Below are 15,411 nucleotides of genomic sequence, written 5' to 3' on the forward strand. Positions count from 1 at the left end.
TAATGTCCACTTAGCATCGTCTACCAAGATACTATTTACGTGAATTCCCCGCTACTCAAGCTACTATACCTACTTTGGGCGTATCTATGGATAATCCCGATCCTTCCTCTTCTATGGTGGTAGCTCTGGAAGCGATTGAAGGTGGAAGACGGAATTCCTGTTTCGATTCAGATAATCTTCTATGTCTAGGATGAGAGTTTGTGTAAACAGCTTCAGCAGGTGGTGAGGAGGTGGTCGAATTGGGTGGGGAGGGGTAGGAAGCCTCGGCATTGCTATGTCCATGTGTGGACTGTACATTGTTGTGCGATGGGGGAGGGGGAGCCTGAGTGAATAAAGCTTTCTTGAATGATGTCGAGGTCGAAAGGGGCATTTGGTGATTATAATTCGTAGGGTAAGTAGGTTTAGGTGAAGCTTTCCCACCGTAAGCCAATGGATCAAGGTTGGCTTTTCCTTCGAGAATCCTTTGATCAGCTTTGGTAGTGGGTAACATCCCTTCTCTAACAGCTTCGACCTGTCTCATCTTCTTCTCACCCTTCTCCACGTCCCTCTTGGCGTTGTTGTACATCCATAATCCCACGGCGGTGAGGGCGATACCCATAGCTTGAACGAAGAATACCGATTGTTTGAACCATATTATAGCCAGGCAGATCACCGCTATACGTTTAACCAGCGATGCGATCGAATATGTCACAGGGGATGTCGATGAGAGCAGCGAAAAGGCGATGAGGTTCTGGGCGAAGTGGACCGTACCGTTGATGAAGAAGTAGAACGTGACTGAGGGACCACCGGTCTTGGCGATGGGATGTAACCATAGATCCAATAGTCTCCAGGCGTCCGAGTAGATCCACACGGGAATCATCAGGAGGAAAGCCATCCCACTTGAGAAGTAGAGTAGGTTGATCTTGTCTAGTTTGTGGGGAGCTCCACCCGCCTCGCTGGCTCCTGGAGTAGGCATGATCTTCTTGAAGAAGATGTTTTGAGTGACGAAGATGACGGTGGAGCCTAGGGCGCATAATAGGCCGAAGAAATTGTTGAATGATATATCGGCTGAGGAGGCGAGCATGACTCCGAGAGTGAGGGGGAGAAGGGACAGGTACGTTGCTGGGGAGTATGAGACACCGAAGAGCAGGGCGTATGCCATCACGGTGAATAGGGGTGAAAGGGCCTAGAAAACAAAGTCAGAAAATAAGAAAGATGTTGCAAGTTTTGAAATGACGACTCCCACTCACCTTGATAGTATGTACCGTACTGACCGGTACTCGACTGATAGCCAAACTACCAAAGATATGCCCTCCAACCTGGAACGCAGCCATGGGTAAGATCCCCTTCAAGATGGCTCTAGTGGGTGACCTTAATCTAGGTGTCCATCCTAGTTCTGGCCTACTACATATTATACAACATCCAGCGACGAAGAAGAACTGAACTATCGTTAACGTGACTGGGTATTTGAAGTTGTTGAGGATGACTTTCCCGGTATTATTAGATATGGCCGAGCAGGTGTACCAGAGGAAACACAGCGACACGAATCTGATAGTTGCGAATCCAGGTATGGAGAATTGAGGTAACGTGAATGGACCGGGTGATGACGCCCTGCTTGACGAAGCTGATATACTATTCCTACGCTGGTTTGTTGATCCATCTACATTGTATGAGTTTCCAGGTACAGATAAGGCATAGGGATTATCCACGTATCCACCCGTTGAATGATCATTACTATCTTTTCGCGTTAATGGTGCGCCCCATAACGATGATGATTTCTCAGGTCGGTAATTCTGCTGATGCTGCTGCTGAGTGGTCTGAGGTTCGGGTGATACGCTTGAGGAGATCCATGGTGCTTGAGGATGTGATGTGGAAGGGGGTGATCGTAATGAAGATAGGTTCTGAGCTGATCTGAGGTCGGCTGATGATGATTGGTGGGCGAAGGGGGCACGCTGCCTTGAGTCGGGCAACAAAGACATCGAATGGGAGGTTGGATGGTGGTGGGTGATTTGAGGTGAGATGGAAGGTTCTCGAGTAAGGAAGATTGGGTTGGGTCCAGAAGAATGGTATAGTTGTGTGTAGAAGAGAAGATGATAAAGGAGTATGGGTGTGATAGGTAGGTGATGACAAGTGAAATTTGATAAAGGAAGGTAAGGAACGAGGTCAAGGAGGAACGTGTAACTTGAAGTGTGTGTGTGTGCGTTATTGATTTGCTTCGGGAAAGCGGAGGTTGTCACAAGGACAAAGAAAGCGGGTGTTGTTCTCGTGTATGACTGACTACTTTATGTATATGGCAACTGATATGATCGATAGCAGTATGATAGTTATGATAGTATCATATTATACTGTACAACACTAATCTTATATGAATGCGCGTTGATACACTCACTGAATCTTGAATGTTGACTTGATTGTTCACATAAACCAAAAACACGTTTTTCATTCCATTTCAGGGTGTAACAGGTAACTTTACCCTGATGAACTTCTTGGTTATCCTACCATCCTGCTCGCGAGTGAATCGCGTGAGTTAAGGTGAGGCGTCAGCGTCAAGCAGCTCCCCTCGTTCCTTTGTCTACTCTATTTCCAAGGACGCCATCTCATAGTCCATCTCGGACGGCTGCTACAATATTGCACCCGTCTCTCGCAATCTCAGCCAAAACATCGAGGTCCTCGGAGAAAAGTCGTTGATCCACCATCGGAAGACATCCGAGGCAGATCGCACTGATATCATTCTGCAGTCATCAACGTCCATCAACTTTTTGTTAACTCTTCATTGTCCGGATGATAAGAAAAGAAGAGGTCACTCTGCAGTCCAATCGTGATTCATCACCCAGATCAAATCATCTCATCCCTCATGCCAAGACCAGAACGAGAGGGGTTATTTGACGATCCATCTCCGAGAACAAAGGAGTTACCACTAACGGACCAAAGGAAAGTCTCGCCCATCAATCGAAGATGAAACAGATCGTTTGACCGACAGAGTTCCTGTGGATGTGTAAAAGGTCATTTGATACGGATTGTCTTATGGTGCTGTGGATACATAACCTGTCATAACCAGCTTCGCACACTTGAGTTTATATGTCTACCCTCCTCTTGCCATCCTCGACTTATATGTCTCATCTAACTAACTACACTGTCACTCATTCAACCCTTACCCTTTTCATCACGCCATGCTAATCCACAAAGCCCTCTTCCTCATCCTCCCTCTTTTCGCGAATGCCAAGCCCAAGCATTGCAAGAGCAAAGCAGCGTCATCCTCCCCTACTGCCCCTCTCGATCAAGCTCTGGTAGCTACCGGTGGAAGGGGTAATCGATGGGGCGGACGACCGACCTCCTCTGCTTCAGCTGCGACCAATATTCCACCTAGTTCTGCCGCTGCTTCCTTCGCTCAGCCCTCATCCTCCCCAGCAGCAGCAGCAAGCGGTACTCCCAAGTCTGGTACTGGTGTATCCTCCTCTGCAGGTGGTGCTATCAGCAGCGTATCTCCTCCTATCTCCACGGGCACTGGCGGATCGGGAAATAACACTCATTCTGCCTCTGGCAACTGTTCATGCGGATACATCCTATCGCAATACGACAACGCCTATTTCCCCAAAGCATTGATCGTCTCATTCGACTCCGTATCTGATATCTCCGCTTTGGAAGGTCTCGGCCTGAGAGTTCAAGATGGTTCAAGAGCTGGATCCGTCGCACCTGATGGAGGGTATTGTCAAGCTTCGGCAGATAACGTAGCGATCGATGAAGGGGTTCTCAAACTTACTGTCCCTGGTAGACAGGCTGCCGGCGGTGTCATCACTGGTGCGGAGATTGAAACCACTACGCCCGTGTTGGGAGGGGTGTTCACCATGAGCGCTCAACTCTCACCTGTTCATGGTACTTGCCAAGCTATAGTTGAGTGGTTTTTACGTTCTTAGTACCTTTCATACGTGTATTTTCTCTTCAACGTTTATGACTGACATGATTTTTTTGCATTTTCAGTTTACATACTCCGCTGATAAAGATGCCAGTGTAGATGAGATGGACATAGAGATGGTATATATCGAGCCTGGCTTGCAACTAACCAATCATGACGTAAGTGAATGAGAGATCCTTCTTCCCTCGCATGACCCGACTTATTGGGTATACCTTACCTTACCTAGCCAAACGGCTCTGGCGAGAACGACTTTGAGATCAACCCCTTCTCCAATGACCCTACTGCCGGATTCAGCGATTATACCATCGGATGGTTCAAGGATGGACCCAAGTATTACTACAATGGAGCAGTATTGACTGGGCCGACCAAGTACCGTAAGTACTCTACACTTTACCATTTTTTCCAAACAGTGAAGATAAGCTGACATGTTTCACTTTCAGCCGCTGTCAATCCAAGTAACATCGTCATCAACAATTGGAGTTCTGGGAAACCAACTTTTACACAAGGTCCTCCGGGGGAAGATACCGTCATGCTCGGTATGTCACCTCCGTCCGATATCAAGATGTCTAGTTCAGTGCTGATGATATGAACATATCATCATTCACAGTGAAAAGTGTTACTTACTATTATCAAACGGAATCTCTCGATTCGTATCCTGCTTACCCTGCTGTATGTTCTGAGGCCGATGCTTGTGTTGTTTGAGATCCTGCAGGCTTTTGATGTCGTTTATATGTCGACATTGGACAGTGAGATTCTGTTTGTTCTGTAGTCAGCATAATCTGGTGTTATGCACTTCTCGTGTCTGTCTCAACATCCTCTTTTCCCGAAATTCGGTCCAAGCGTACGTTTCAGGATTGTGTGTATCACAATGTGTGCGATGTGCACTAAACAATCGAATGGTGACTGAAACCGAGTCCACACGAGATCTCGCTCAGTTGTCACCAGCAATGCTCGGTGTTGCAAGGTTTCTATCCCAAGTTTTCGTTCCAACAGCAAAGGATCGTCTGATCGATTCCGAGAAAATTGGAAAGACCATGATCTAACATACCTTTGCCTGTCCATCCCGAGTTCACCCCTTGTCCAGAACTGCCGATAATCAACCTATCAATCAGTCTAGTGCGGTTTCATCGATGAAAGGGAAAGGACCCCCAAAAATAGCTTTGTACATTGCGTGTATGTCTACAGGCTAATCATGTTCTGGATGCTCGGAACGTACATATATACCTTCAACTCCTTCGAGATTCTTCAATCAACCGGACAAATCAATTAACACTCAACGGTATCTTTCAGATCCCACCATCCGCTAAAGCTGACCTTCACCCCAAACTGTCCGCCTCTCACGGAATATCCAAATAATTAAGACCTCCGGTCAGATTCAGCAGATCTATAAAGGGTGTTCTTCAACCTTCTTTCCCCATCTGTGCACATACACCTATCCTGCTGGCTGGGATAACAACAATCGACAATGTCAACTACCAACGAAACCAGCGGAACTCATCTGCAGCCTGGACAACCTACTCAGATTTCACCTACTTCGTTCGGATCACGAACTCGGATGGTCAATTCTCAAGATATCGAAGTTGAGGGTGATAAGTTGGGGATGATGGATCAAAATAAAGTGGGGGATTATAGTTTCTTTCATTCCAAGAAATTCGGCATTTGCTTTTTAGCATTATGGTGAGCTGTCCTCTGCTCCTCGAGTGGGAAGAAAAGCACAAGATGACATGTGCTATTTCTGTAGTTTGAATGTTATGATATTCGGTATGTCCCGTTCGCTGAGTATCCTAGCGAGGTTGAGATACTTCTCGTTATTGATGTGTATGAACGGACAGGGCTGGACCAGTTTATCATCACCGTGGCTGTCCCGGAGATTGTCACGAGGTTCGAGTCGTTAGATCAAGGTGAGTTTGATGTCTTCTGATGGTATCACGTTGACTGATATTTATTCAGTCGAATGGCTCAACACCGCGTGAGTGCCAAATTCGAAGAAAGCGTGCTCTGCCCACCTGCTGACGCTTGATGATACAGCTTCTTCATCCCTTGTGCTGGATGTATTCTCATTTTCAGTCAGGTGAGCAGCTTTAGCCCACATCCTTCGTGGTCAGCACGATACTAACTCCGCTTCAGATCATGACTATTGCGTCACCTCGATGGGTTTATATGATCTCCCTCCTCATCTTCGAAGCAGGTACAGCCATATGCGTGAGCTGGATACACCCCGTACATGACCTCAAGGCTAAGCTAACATTTTGACAAGGGCGCGGCGAACTCGATGCTCATGTTGATAATCGGAAGAGCTGTAGCTGGTCTCGGTGGCGCTGGAATGTGGAAGTGAGCTACCGCGAATTCATCTGATGATCATCATTCTGATTCCTGACCTGATCACTGATTGCACAGCGCCACTTATCTGATCGGAGGCGAGATCATCCCCTTCGAGAAACGACCGAGTCTCTTCGGACTATTCGGAGTATCCTTCATCGTCGCGTCTGTGATGGGTCCACTCGTGGGAGGTGAGTCAGTCAGAACATTGTAGCATATCACATAAGGCTGAATGAGCTGAGACAAATCCATACTCCAGGTGCCTTCACAGATATGGGTCCTTCTGGCTGGAGATGGTGTTTCTACTTCTCTGTGAGTACAACAATCCGCTGTCAGGGAATATCAATGCTGACATATCAGCTATAGCTACCGATCGGAGGAGTCACCGGACTATTACTCCTCTTCACTCTTCCGTCTGTTCCCAGACTTCCTCCCTTCGATGGAAAACCGGATAATCGACTTGTTTTGATCAGATTACTCAGACTGGATTGGATCAGTACCATCCTTACTCTTGGGTTCGTCACCTGTCTTGGAGTGGGATTACAATTTGGTGGGATCACGCATGGATGGAACGACGTCAGTGTAATTGTGGTAAGTCATCAAGCCACTTTGAATTTTCTCTTCATAACGTGCACTCGTGGTTAATTGAAGGAAAAGACATCAGCACTTGCGCTAGCTCTGTTTCTGGGTCTTATCGCCTGGAGCTACGTCATGGGATCAAAGGCGATGATACCCTTATCTCTTTTCAAGAGTAGGCATTTCTCGTGAGTAATCGGATATCTCAAATACGCACAATTACTAACGGCTTTTGACAGAGCGGGAACTTGGGTTGCTTTTTTGGGTAGGCCAATTCTTGTACCTTCAAGTATAAAGAGAGGTCACTGAACATATAATTCAGGCTACGGAGTGGTTGTACTCTACCTGTACTACTTACCACTTTACTTCGAGGCTATCAAGAACGATTCCGCCACGAGAGCAGGTGTATTGCTTCTTGCTTTGCAGCTAACAAGTAAGTGGTTAGTTCGCGAGTTCCCATCATGACACTGACACTTATGCAGTGGGACCGTTCCTCGTATTTGCTGGAAAACTTGGAGAGGTGAGTACCTACGCTCAATGATCCTCAACAGAGCAAATTCATACTGACAGTGCGAAATGCAGAGAACCGGCCAAGCAAAGTATCCCATGACTATCGGATCAAGTCTTCTCGCGATCTCTGCTGGACTGCTTACAATGCTCAAGAAAGACACCTCCGTCGCCAAAATAGTGGGATTCATGATCGTCGGCGGCACAGGCTTAGGTCTGGTGATGAACGTCATGGTAGTATTGGTACAAGCCAAATTTTTGAAAGAGCCACATCTCATCCCTCACGTCACCAACGTATTCAATTTCTGGGGATTTGTCGGTAGGATTGTTAGTATGTCTGTTGGGACGAACGTTTTCAATAACAAGGTGAGTTGTTATCGTACACCCCTTGAAAGTATACTGTATGACTGACACCGGAACTAGCTTCGATCAGATCTCAATCGTTTACCCAGTCTTAGCAAGTCCCTTGTCGATCTCATTACCAGTAGCCCTAAAGCCATTTGGACTCAAGTACCAAAAGACAACCTCGGTTCGGTGCTGGATGTATACTCGGCATCACTGATTAAGGTAGGTCTTAGGCGTTCTCTTCTGAGCAATGACTAATTAGCCTCTACAATATATGCTGATTGATCGATCGATATCCTACAGGTATTCTGGCTGGCCCTTGCATTATGTGAGTTTTACCTTCAAACGCCATTTAGGGAAATCTATGGCTAATCGCTTGATCAGCAATCGCATGTTTGATCGCCACTCTCCTCATGGAAAATATCAACCTAAAGGAAGTAGCGGAAGAAGCCAAGCGCGCTCGCGAGGCTAACGCAGATCCGTCTTATCCAATGGAAAGCACGAGTAATGGGACTCTATCGAAAGCCCAAGATGGTGATACCCCTCAGGGGACTTTGACGGAATCACAACCTAGCTATCAGGGGTGGAAGCAATGATATAGCAATTGGAGTATGAAAGGATCGTTTTTTGTATCTCCACCTCCAGTTAAGGTAGGCCACCTTTATACTATCTTTTTAACTGTGCATCCTTTATCCACATATAGACATGAAACAAAGATCAATGCATAGGTAATCCCAATCCAGCCTCGGTCCATTATGCTTGATTGACCCTTTGAACAGCATCAATCAGGCATAAAAGGAAAGGTATAGCTTAAAACATCAATCAATCTTGATATATCAACCCTATTATTCAACCTCAATCTTGGTCAATTATCGATGTTGAATACTCCCATTCTAGTAGAAAGAAAAACAACTAACGTATCCTCTTACTGAGAGAATAAATCTATCTAGTAACAATAAATCTTTCTCTTTCTCTCTTGTCTTGTCTTTATCGATCGGATCAGACCTCAACACGCTCTTTTAACTTGATCTGGGTGACATATAGCTCTAGCTTAATCGCCCATTCGACACGTACAGTATACGTACACATACCGATTCGCAGTAACCTTCAGCGCAATTATCCAAGATGCTGGTCATCTCTACTTCTTTCGCTGTACTTTCGTTCCTTCTCCTCGGTGATCTTGGTGGTATCCTCGCCAATGCCAAACCCCCCCACTCACCCTTGGAACGACGGATGAACAAACATCGACGTCGAGCCGACTTGGAAGTATCGCCCTCACCTCCTCCTGTCCCCTTGGTCCCGAGGGAAGAATCCGATGATAATGTCGTGTGGGTGGACGTAACTTCCACTACGACCGTTACTCCCTCTGCTTCCAAAGCCAAGGAAACCTCTTCCTCCGGTAAAGATGACTCGGAGAACCCACCCGCTGTGGTGGGTGCGATCCTAGCAGGTCAAGATGGCGATTCGTCCCCTAACGTAGTGTACGTCGACGTCACTTCAACCATCATCAAGACCGTCCAACAAGGTGCGCCTCAGCCCACTCATCAACAACAAACCCAACAAAACAAAGCACCGCCCACTACAACCATCACTGCCACTCGATCGAAAGCGCCCGTGACGGTTGCCAACGTCGCTATAAGTACCGGCAAGGGCGTTACCACCACCATACAAGATACCACCACCGGGACTGGGGTGGCGATGTCCACGGCTTCTGCGGGACCTATCAACAATGATGATCCGGCCGTTCAAGCGCGATGGGTGGCGTTGCACAACAAGGCTAGAGCGAGGTATGGGGCACCGCCTCTTCAATGGAAGCCTGAGTTGATGGGTTTGGCTAAAGAGATGGCCAATAATTGCAATAAGACGCATATGTGAGTTGGGGGGTAATCAATCTGGGTTTCAAATTGGCACTTCTCACTATGACTCACGAATGCACTCATCTCACTTCATAGGGTCGCTGCCGAGAACCTGCAGTGGGGAAGTGGTACAGGTACACCCGAGGGAGCGTTGCAAGGATGGGTCGACAAAGAGGAGTGTGAGTTCGTGTATCGTTGTGTATCGTGTATACTGTGCATGTGATCTGTCAATTTCATGTTAGCTAATATGACTGAAAAACTAAACTTTCATCGAAATCCCAAATCCAAATCAGATCAATACGACTGGAACCATCCAGAATACCAAGATGGCTATGGTCATTTCACCCAAGTGGTATGGAAGGTCAGTACTGTATTGTAACACAGCATAAACCTGTTGCTGTACTATTCTATTCATTAACTGATCCGACGTGTTTCATATAGGATACACAATACGTAGCCTGTTTCATCGCCACCTGTAAACGGAACACGGTCGTAGGCCCTCAGTACGACGTGAGCGAATCGTCCGTAGCCTGCAACGTTTTTTTTTTCTGACGTTCAACCACGTTTGTATTATTCATAGCAATCCTTCCAAACCGCTTGCGAGTACGAACCAGCTGTAAGTTCTCCGTTTATCCAAAACCTCTACCCAAGAAAGGTACGAATATGACTGACTCCACATGTCGTTCTAGGGTAACTATATCGGCGAGGAGAACTTCAGAGCCAACGTTCTACCACCAGGTACGCCGATCCAGTATTGAGGTATTGAGCGGAGTGTGCACGAGTAGTATATATTTTGTGTGGTCGGACTGTATGATGCAATCACGCCGCGTGGAGTGGGCGATTGTCCGTTAGCATACCTGTTTATCCAATATACACCGATGCATTTCCCTCACGAATGTAGAATCAAAGTCAGCGGTGACGCCGAGTCGTTCAGTTGGAAAATGAAAATGGTTGATATACATGAGTTCATAGGTTTTGTGTTTTGGTGTATACATCATACGTATATAATCTAGACTGACCGGCTCGATCGACTGACTGATTGACTGATCCCTCATTGATTATCAATCATTAGGTTTGTACTTATACTGATGATGTTGCGATATACATATCGTTGTATACTGCTCTTCTCTTCCGTCTCCACTAGTCGTATATATATGATGGGTGCGGTGGAATATCGAATAGATTGAAATGGATCAATGGGTGGCGCCATCGTTATTTGTTGTACAACGGAAAATTCTGCCCTATTACCACATCTTTCTCGCGCCCCCCATCGCTCCTCTGGCATTTTGATTCTGTCCAACAGCTCCGTGCGATTGATGGCCATACGCTCCACCATTATTGGCATACATGGCCTGCTGAGGTTGATGACTATTCAGACCACCGTAATATCCACCTTGATCCATGTTATACTGTTGAGCTTGCTGAACTGGAGAACCGTATTCACCATTGGCCTGAGCGAATCTGCCTTGTTGCTGTTGTTGTCCAACACCAACGGGTCTCCCACCTTGTGATTGTTGTCCAGGTGCACCATATCCGTAATACATAGATTGATTCACACCACCTCGTCCGTATCCTGCTTGAGCTACACCGTACTGCTGTTGTTGCGGATAGCCAGTGGTAGTGGTAGTGTAACCGGGATATACCATCGATTCAGGTGATTTCGCATTGCTATATCCCATTGCCACGGGTGATTTCTGATCCATCGACATCGCAGTTTTGGGTACAGTGTATCCATAGCCCGGAGAAGCCATAGATGTCCCGAAGGCTGTAGGAGACCATACACCTTGCTGGAAACCGTTTGTACCAGCTCGAGGGTTCGACATCGATGGGTAGTTCATACCGATCATATGGTGATTCGGATTATCAGGACTGGCAGTCGAGAATTGACCGTACTGCGAATGGGTGGCGGGCGATGGACGAAGTGTGCCGAACGGATTGGTGGTAGTTACGGATGGACCCGCACCAGGAGAAGAGAATGTTTGCGAGTTAGAGAACGTCATCTTCATACTTCCAGGAGCTTGTTGAACAGCAGGAGGATCAGCTGCGGAAGGCGCATTCAAGCTAGGATACATGGGTGCTGCAGCGTTGAGGTCGGAAGTGGGTTTTGGTGCTGTCTGTTGTTGTTCCCAGACGGATTTTATGGCATTGTGATCGTGCTGAGACGAACTTCGAGCGGGAGAGTGGGAAGTGGGGTATGATAATGATGCACTGGGCCAAGTTGAAGTGTTGGGTGAGGCAGGTCGAGGAAGAGGAGGGGTTTTGGGCGCCTAGGGAATTGTCAGTATTAACATTTGAATCTGAATATACAAAACTCACATCGCCACCTCCAACCTTCACCGTTTCTGCGCCTCTTCCATTCTGCGCTTTATCATCTTCGCCCAAAGTTTCCAAACTCATCTTGTTGACCTCATCCAGCAAACTATCTCCTTCAAGCTCACTGGACACCATAAACCTTACACCAGGTTTGTCAGAAGCGATCATCCTCTCCTTTTCTGGCGCACCTATGGTGACACCATCGAAAGCGAATCTACCTTCTCGTTCAGCTTTTGCAGCAGCAGACGTTTTCACGGGCGATTTGGTTTTACGTGGAGGTGGTTCGACCTTTGGAAGATCTTCAGCAGGAAGGGGTATGGGTTTCTCAACGGTGGTGGATGGCTCAGCTTGACGCCAGTCCTCTGGACGGGTTCTTTGGTCCCGTAAAGATTGAGATTTGAGTGTGGTAGAAGCTGGAAGTAGACTTTCGGGCGAGGTATGGGGTTGATCCGATGTAGGTCGAGATGATTCGATCACCGAAGGTTTCTTCTTGATCTTCTTTTCATAGGGTTCTAGGTGTCTTGGTGATATACTGACCACAGGTTGAGAGCGTTGGAAACGATTTGTAAAAGGTTTGGACAACAAGAGGTCTGCCCGGGACAAGGATGAAGCGTTGACACCGTCGAGGGGAGGGTTGAAGCTCATGAGCCAGCCGTGGGGGTTAGGAGTGCGTGGGCTGTCCGCGGCAATCAAGCGACCACGAGAGATTGGTATTCGAGAGGGATGGGGTTTGGGTAACTTGATTGTGTATGTACGCCAGGCGGGTGGTGGAGATTTGGGTGGTTCAGGATAGGAAACATCGAAGTACTCTTGGATATGTGAGATGGGAGGTTTGGGTGGAATGGAATGACTGGCTTGTCGAGGTTGAATAGTGACGGCTTCAGGAGATTGTGCTGATTGTTGAGGTGATCGCTCAAAGGTAGTTGGTACCGAGTTCGTGAGTCGAGCTTCGGCCATAGCGGCTTGTATCCTTGCTAGCATATCATCGAAGACAGCTTCTTTCTTGGGTGGGGTGGTATCGGTAGTGTACGCTGCTGACACTGTTGGAACCTCTCCGGGCTCAGCTTCAAAGAATGATTCAGCAGTAGGCCTAACTGATCTGCTGTGGATAGCGGACGGTGGAATAGCGGTGTGAGGATTATGTGGTTCCTCCTCGGTCTGTGTAGACACCTGAGATCTGCTCCTCCACGAGGATTCTGCACTTCGACCAGTTGATCCGAAATTCTGCCTGTCTCCGCTTTCTGGTCTGTTCGGTAATCCTAGATGACCGTGAGCTGATTGATCGGTTTGTGTTGGCTTGGGTCTTTGAGCCAGAGTGATTTGAGGCATCTCCTTAACAACCTCTGTGGACGCATAAGGCTGTGCGGGTGCGGCCGGCACTTCGGACTTCGTCGTTGTAGACCTGAATCTCTCCTCCAACTCCTTTGCCTTTCGCCTGGCTCGCTCCGCTGTAGCCTCTCTCTCTGCTTCCTCTGCTAAACGACGAGCTTTTGCTTTTTCCGCAGCGGTATGCATTTCTGCTGATTGTGAGTCGACCGGGATGGTAGGCGATGTGAGTGCATGCTCAGCAGCGGGAGGAGCTATGTCTGCGATAGGAGGACGAGTACTTTGGCCGAAAGAACGACGAGAAGGAAGATCCGAGAGTGATTTCTCAGGGGATCGAGATTGAGCGAAAGCGCTAGACTGAGGAGGGAGTTCCCGTCGTTCGGTAAGATGAGGAGGTAGGTGTCTTTCATTATCTCTAGGTAGATTCCACGCCGATCGAGATGGAGGAGGTGCTGCTGATATACCTTGAGTGGATCGAGGCTCAGGATGGGGGTTCGACATGTGCGGAGGTAACATTCTATCTCCTGCTTGTTCTGATAGATGAGGGGGAAGAGGTCGGTCTAAGCCTCTGTTGGCTGCGATATGGGGAGGGGCCTGGCGACCGGGAAGATCTGAAGGTCGAGACATCAGCCTCGTGGGTTGTATGGTGGTAGGTGGAGGTTGACGGGATGTTTCAAGTCGATTGGAGGATGCGTTGAACAGCACGCGACCGTTGTCTGCTTCAGGTCGCCGTGAGGATAGTATGGCTTGCCTTCCTTCTAGAGATGGAAGTGGTTTTCTTGGCCAACTTCGGTCGAAATCTTCTGCAAATCGCTCTGACTTCGATACCGGCTGTTCATGGGGGATGTCGTGAACTGTTGGATCGATATGAGGATGTTCTGCGGTACTATCGCCAAAGTCTAGAAGCTCGTCATCCTCGTCTTCCTCCTTTGGACACCACGCTAGTCAGCTAATAACATACGATGGCGGTTGGATCCACTTACGTCCCACCGATGTGCACTTGGATCCAATTGCGTGAAGGTATTCAATTCCTGCAAGATTGCTTGATTATGAGCAGCTTGGGCTTGTGCAGCGATCTGTGCAGCTTTCTTGCCTATAGGTTCCAGTGAGCGACGCCATTGTTTTAAGGAGGTTAGATAGCTTACCATCTGCAACTTCCTTGGCCGTAGGGAAATCCCTTGATATCCCCAGTCCTGGTTTTCTAGTATCACCTCCGACAGCTTTCCATGCGGGTTTGGGAGGAACCATCGCTGAAACTAGACCAGCTCCCATGGCGGGTGCGGTCGTTGTACCTAGTACTCTCGCTCTGGTTGGCGCAGGTTGGTGTAAAGTAGGTGTGGTGGTATTGTTCGTAAGTGGTGGTGTTAAAGCAGGCGCGGATGGGTCTGTGGGTAAGGGAACGACGGGTTTGGCCCATGGCGAGGAAGAAGCTGAAGAAGGGGGATTGGGGGACACGCTGCTTTTGGATGTAGGCACTGTGGTGAGTTTGGTGGATAGAAGACGTGACGAGGAAGATGAGATGGGAACGGGGGATGCTGCTGGTCGGCCTGAAAATGAATGATCAGATCAGCTAGAGAAGGCGGGGCGGTGCTGTTAGAAGTGGTTAGTCAACTTACCATTCAACGATGATATCTTGGTAGGTCCAGCGGTCGGTGCAGGACTGCCTGCTTTACTCAGGAATTTCTGATTCACATTTACCGAGCTGAACTTCTTCTTGGCCAGTGCGGTGGAACCTAATGGAGGGGTAGAAGTACGCGAAGATGGAGTTGCTGCGCGTAGACTTGGACTTGGATGTGATGGATGAGTCTCATTTTCGGATAATGGAGGTTCGGCGATGGTGGGTGTTGGAGGTAGACTGGGTTCGATCTTGGGTGGGATATCTGCGTTTATAGGCTCTGACGAATCGGGTTGCGATATTGTGATTTCTTCCGCCGTTGGTATACCCGTACTATCTCCTCCTTCCCCTTGGTCGTCTTTCCCACTATCCACTCCATCGGGTACTGTTGTTGGTTGTTCAATCTCTGCGCTCGTGATCTTTGTTAAGTCTCCTTTCGGCTGTTGTTCGATTGGTACTTCATCTTGCTCCGCTATTGCTCCCTCCTCGTCTTTGATTGCGACTAAGACTGTCCCATTCGATAAAGTCACAGCATCTGGCTTGGTATTATCCTGCGGTTCGTTTGCATTGTTGGAAGGGGATTCACTCATTTTGATGCCCTACATATGAATTCAGGGGTCAGAAGGAAGGAATCTTGAATTGGAATTGCGAATTGGAATTGC

The 15,411-nt window shown here is 47.9% G+C and overlaps 5 protein-coding genes across 5 annotated transcripts; 3 read left to right on the top strand and 2 right to left on the bottom strand.

The window, feature by feature from the left end:
- Positions 1 to 55: 55 nt before the first annotated feature.
- I302_101024 (uncharacterized protein) lies at positions 56 to 1,958 on the bottom strand (the record flags this gene model as incomplete). Its single annotated transcript, XM_019191035.1, has 2 exons — positions 56 to 1,165; positions 1,230 to 1,958. The coding sequence occupies 2 exons, from the start codon at positions 1,956 to 1,958 to the stop codon at positions 56 to 58; spliced, it is 1,839 nt and encodes a 612-aa protein (XP_019047783.1).
- A 1,191-nt stretch (positions 1,959 to 3,149) lies between these two features.
- I302_101025 (uncharacterized protein) lies at positions 3,150 to 4,594 on the top strand (the record flags this gene model as incomplete). The annotated part of the gene is made up of 5 exons (XM_019191036.2): positions 3,150 to 3,869; positions 3,958 to 4,050; positions 4,119 to 4,266; positions 4,333 to 4,428; positions 4,500 to 4,594. 5 exons carry the CDS (start codon positions 3,150 to 3,152, stop codon positions 4,592 to 4,594), a joined length of 1,152 nt encoding a protein of 383 aa, XP_019047784.2.
- Positions 4,595 to 5,357: 763 nt separating this feature from the next.
- I302_101026 (uncharacterized protein) lies at positions 5,358 to 8,235 on the top strand (the record flags this gene model as incomplete). The annotated part of the gene is made up of 18 exons (XM_065869199.1): positions 5,358 to 5,569; positions 5,634 to 5,653; positions 5,725 to 5,793; positions 5,843 to 5,861; positions 5,921 to 5,963; positions 6,020 to 6,094; positions 6,150 to 6,223; positions 6,290 to 6,402; positions 6,471 to 6,523; positions 6,578 to 6,802; positions 6,863 to 6,975; positions 7,027 to 7,052; positions 7,110 to 7,220; positions 7,270 to 7,307; positions 7,370 to 7,660; positions 7,718 to 7,861; positions 7,943 to 7,967; positions 8,024 to 8,235. 18 exons carry the CDS (start codon positions 5,358 to 5,360, stop codon positions 8,233 to 8,235), a joined length of 1,863 nt encoding a protein of 620 aa, XP_065725271.1.
- A 529-nt stretch (positions 8,236 to 8,764) lies between these two features.
- I302_101027 (uncharacterized protein) lies at positions 8,765 to 10,253 on the top strand (the record flags this gene model as incomplete). The annotated part of the gene is made up of 6 exons (XM_019191038.1): positions 8,765 to 9,510; positions 9,592 to 9,674; positions 9,738 to 9,856; positions 9,937 to 10,005; positions 10,076 to 10,111; positions 10,185 to 10,253. The coding sequence occupies 6 exons, from the start codon at positions 8,765 to 8,767 to the stop codon at positions 10,251 to 10,253; spliced, it is 1,122 nt and encodes a 373-aa protein (XP_019047786.1).
- A 486-nt stretch (positions 10,254 to 10,739) lies between these two features.
- Positions 10,740 to 15,339, bottom strand: I302_101028 (uncharacterized protein; the record flags this gene model as incomplete). The annotated part of the gene is made up of 5 exons (XM_019191039.1): positions 10,740 to 11,762; positions 11,812 to 14,061; positions 14,118 to 14,227; positions 14,280 to 14,681; positions 14,751 to 15,339. The coding sequence occupies 5 exons, from the start codon at positions 15,337 to 15,339 to the stop codon at positions 10,740 to 10,742; spliced, it is 4,374 nt and encodes a 1,457-aa protein (XP_019047787.1).
- Positions 15,340 to 15,411: the final 72 nt, after the last annotated feature.

This window comes from Kwoniella bestiolae, chromosome 1 (genome assembly GCF_000512585.2).
Source record: "Kwoniella bestiolae CBS 10118 chromosome 1, complete sequence".
In the NCBI taxonomy this organism is placed as follows: Eukaryota; Fungi; Basidiomycota; class Tremellomycetes; order Tremellales; family Cryptococcaceae; genus Kwoniella; species Kwoniella bestiolae.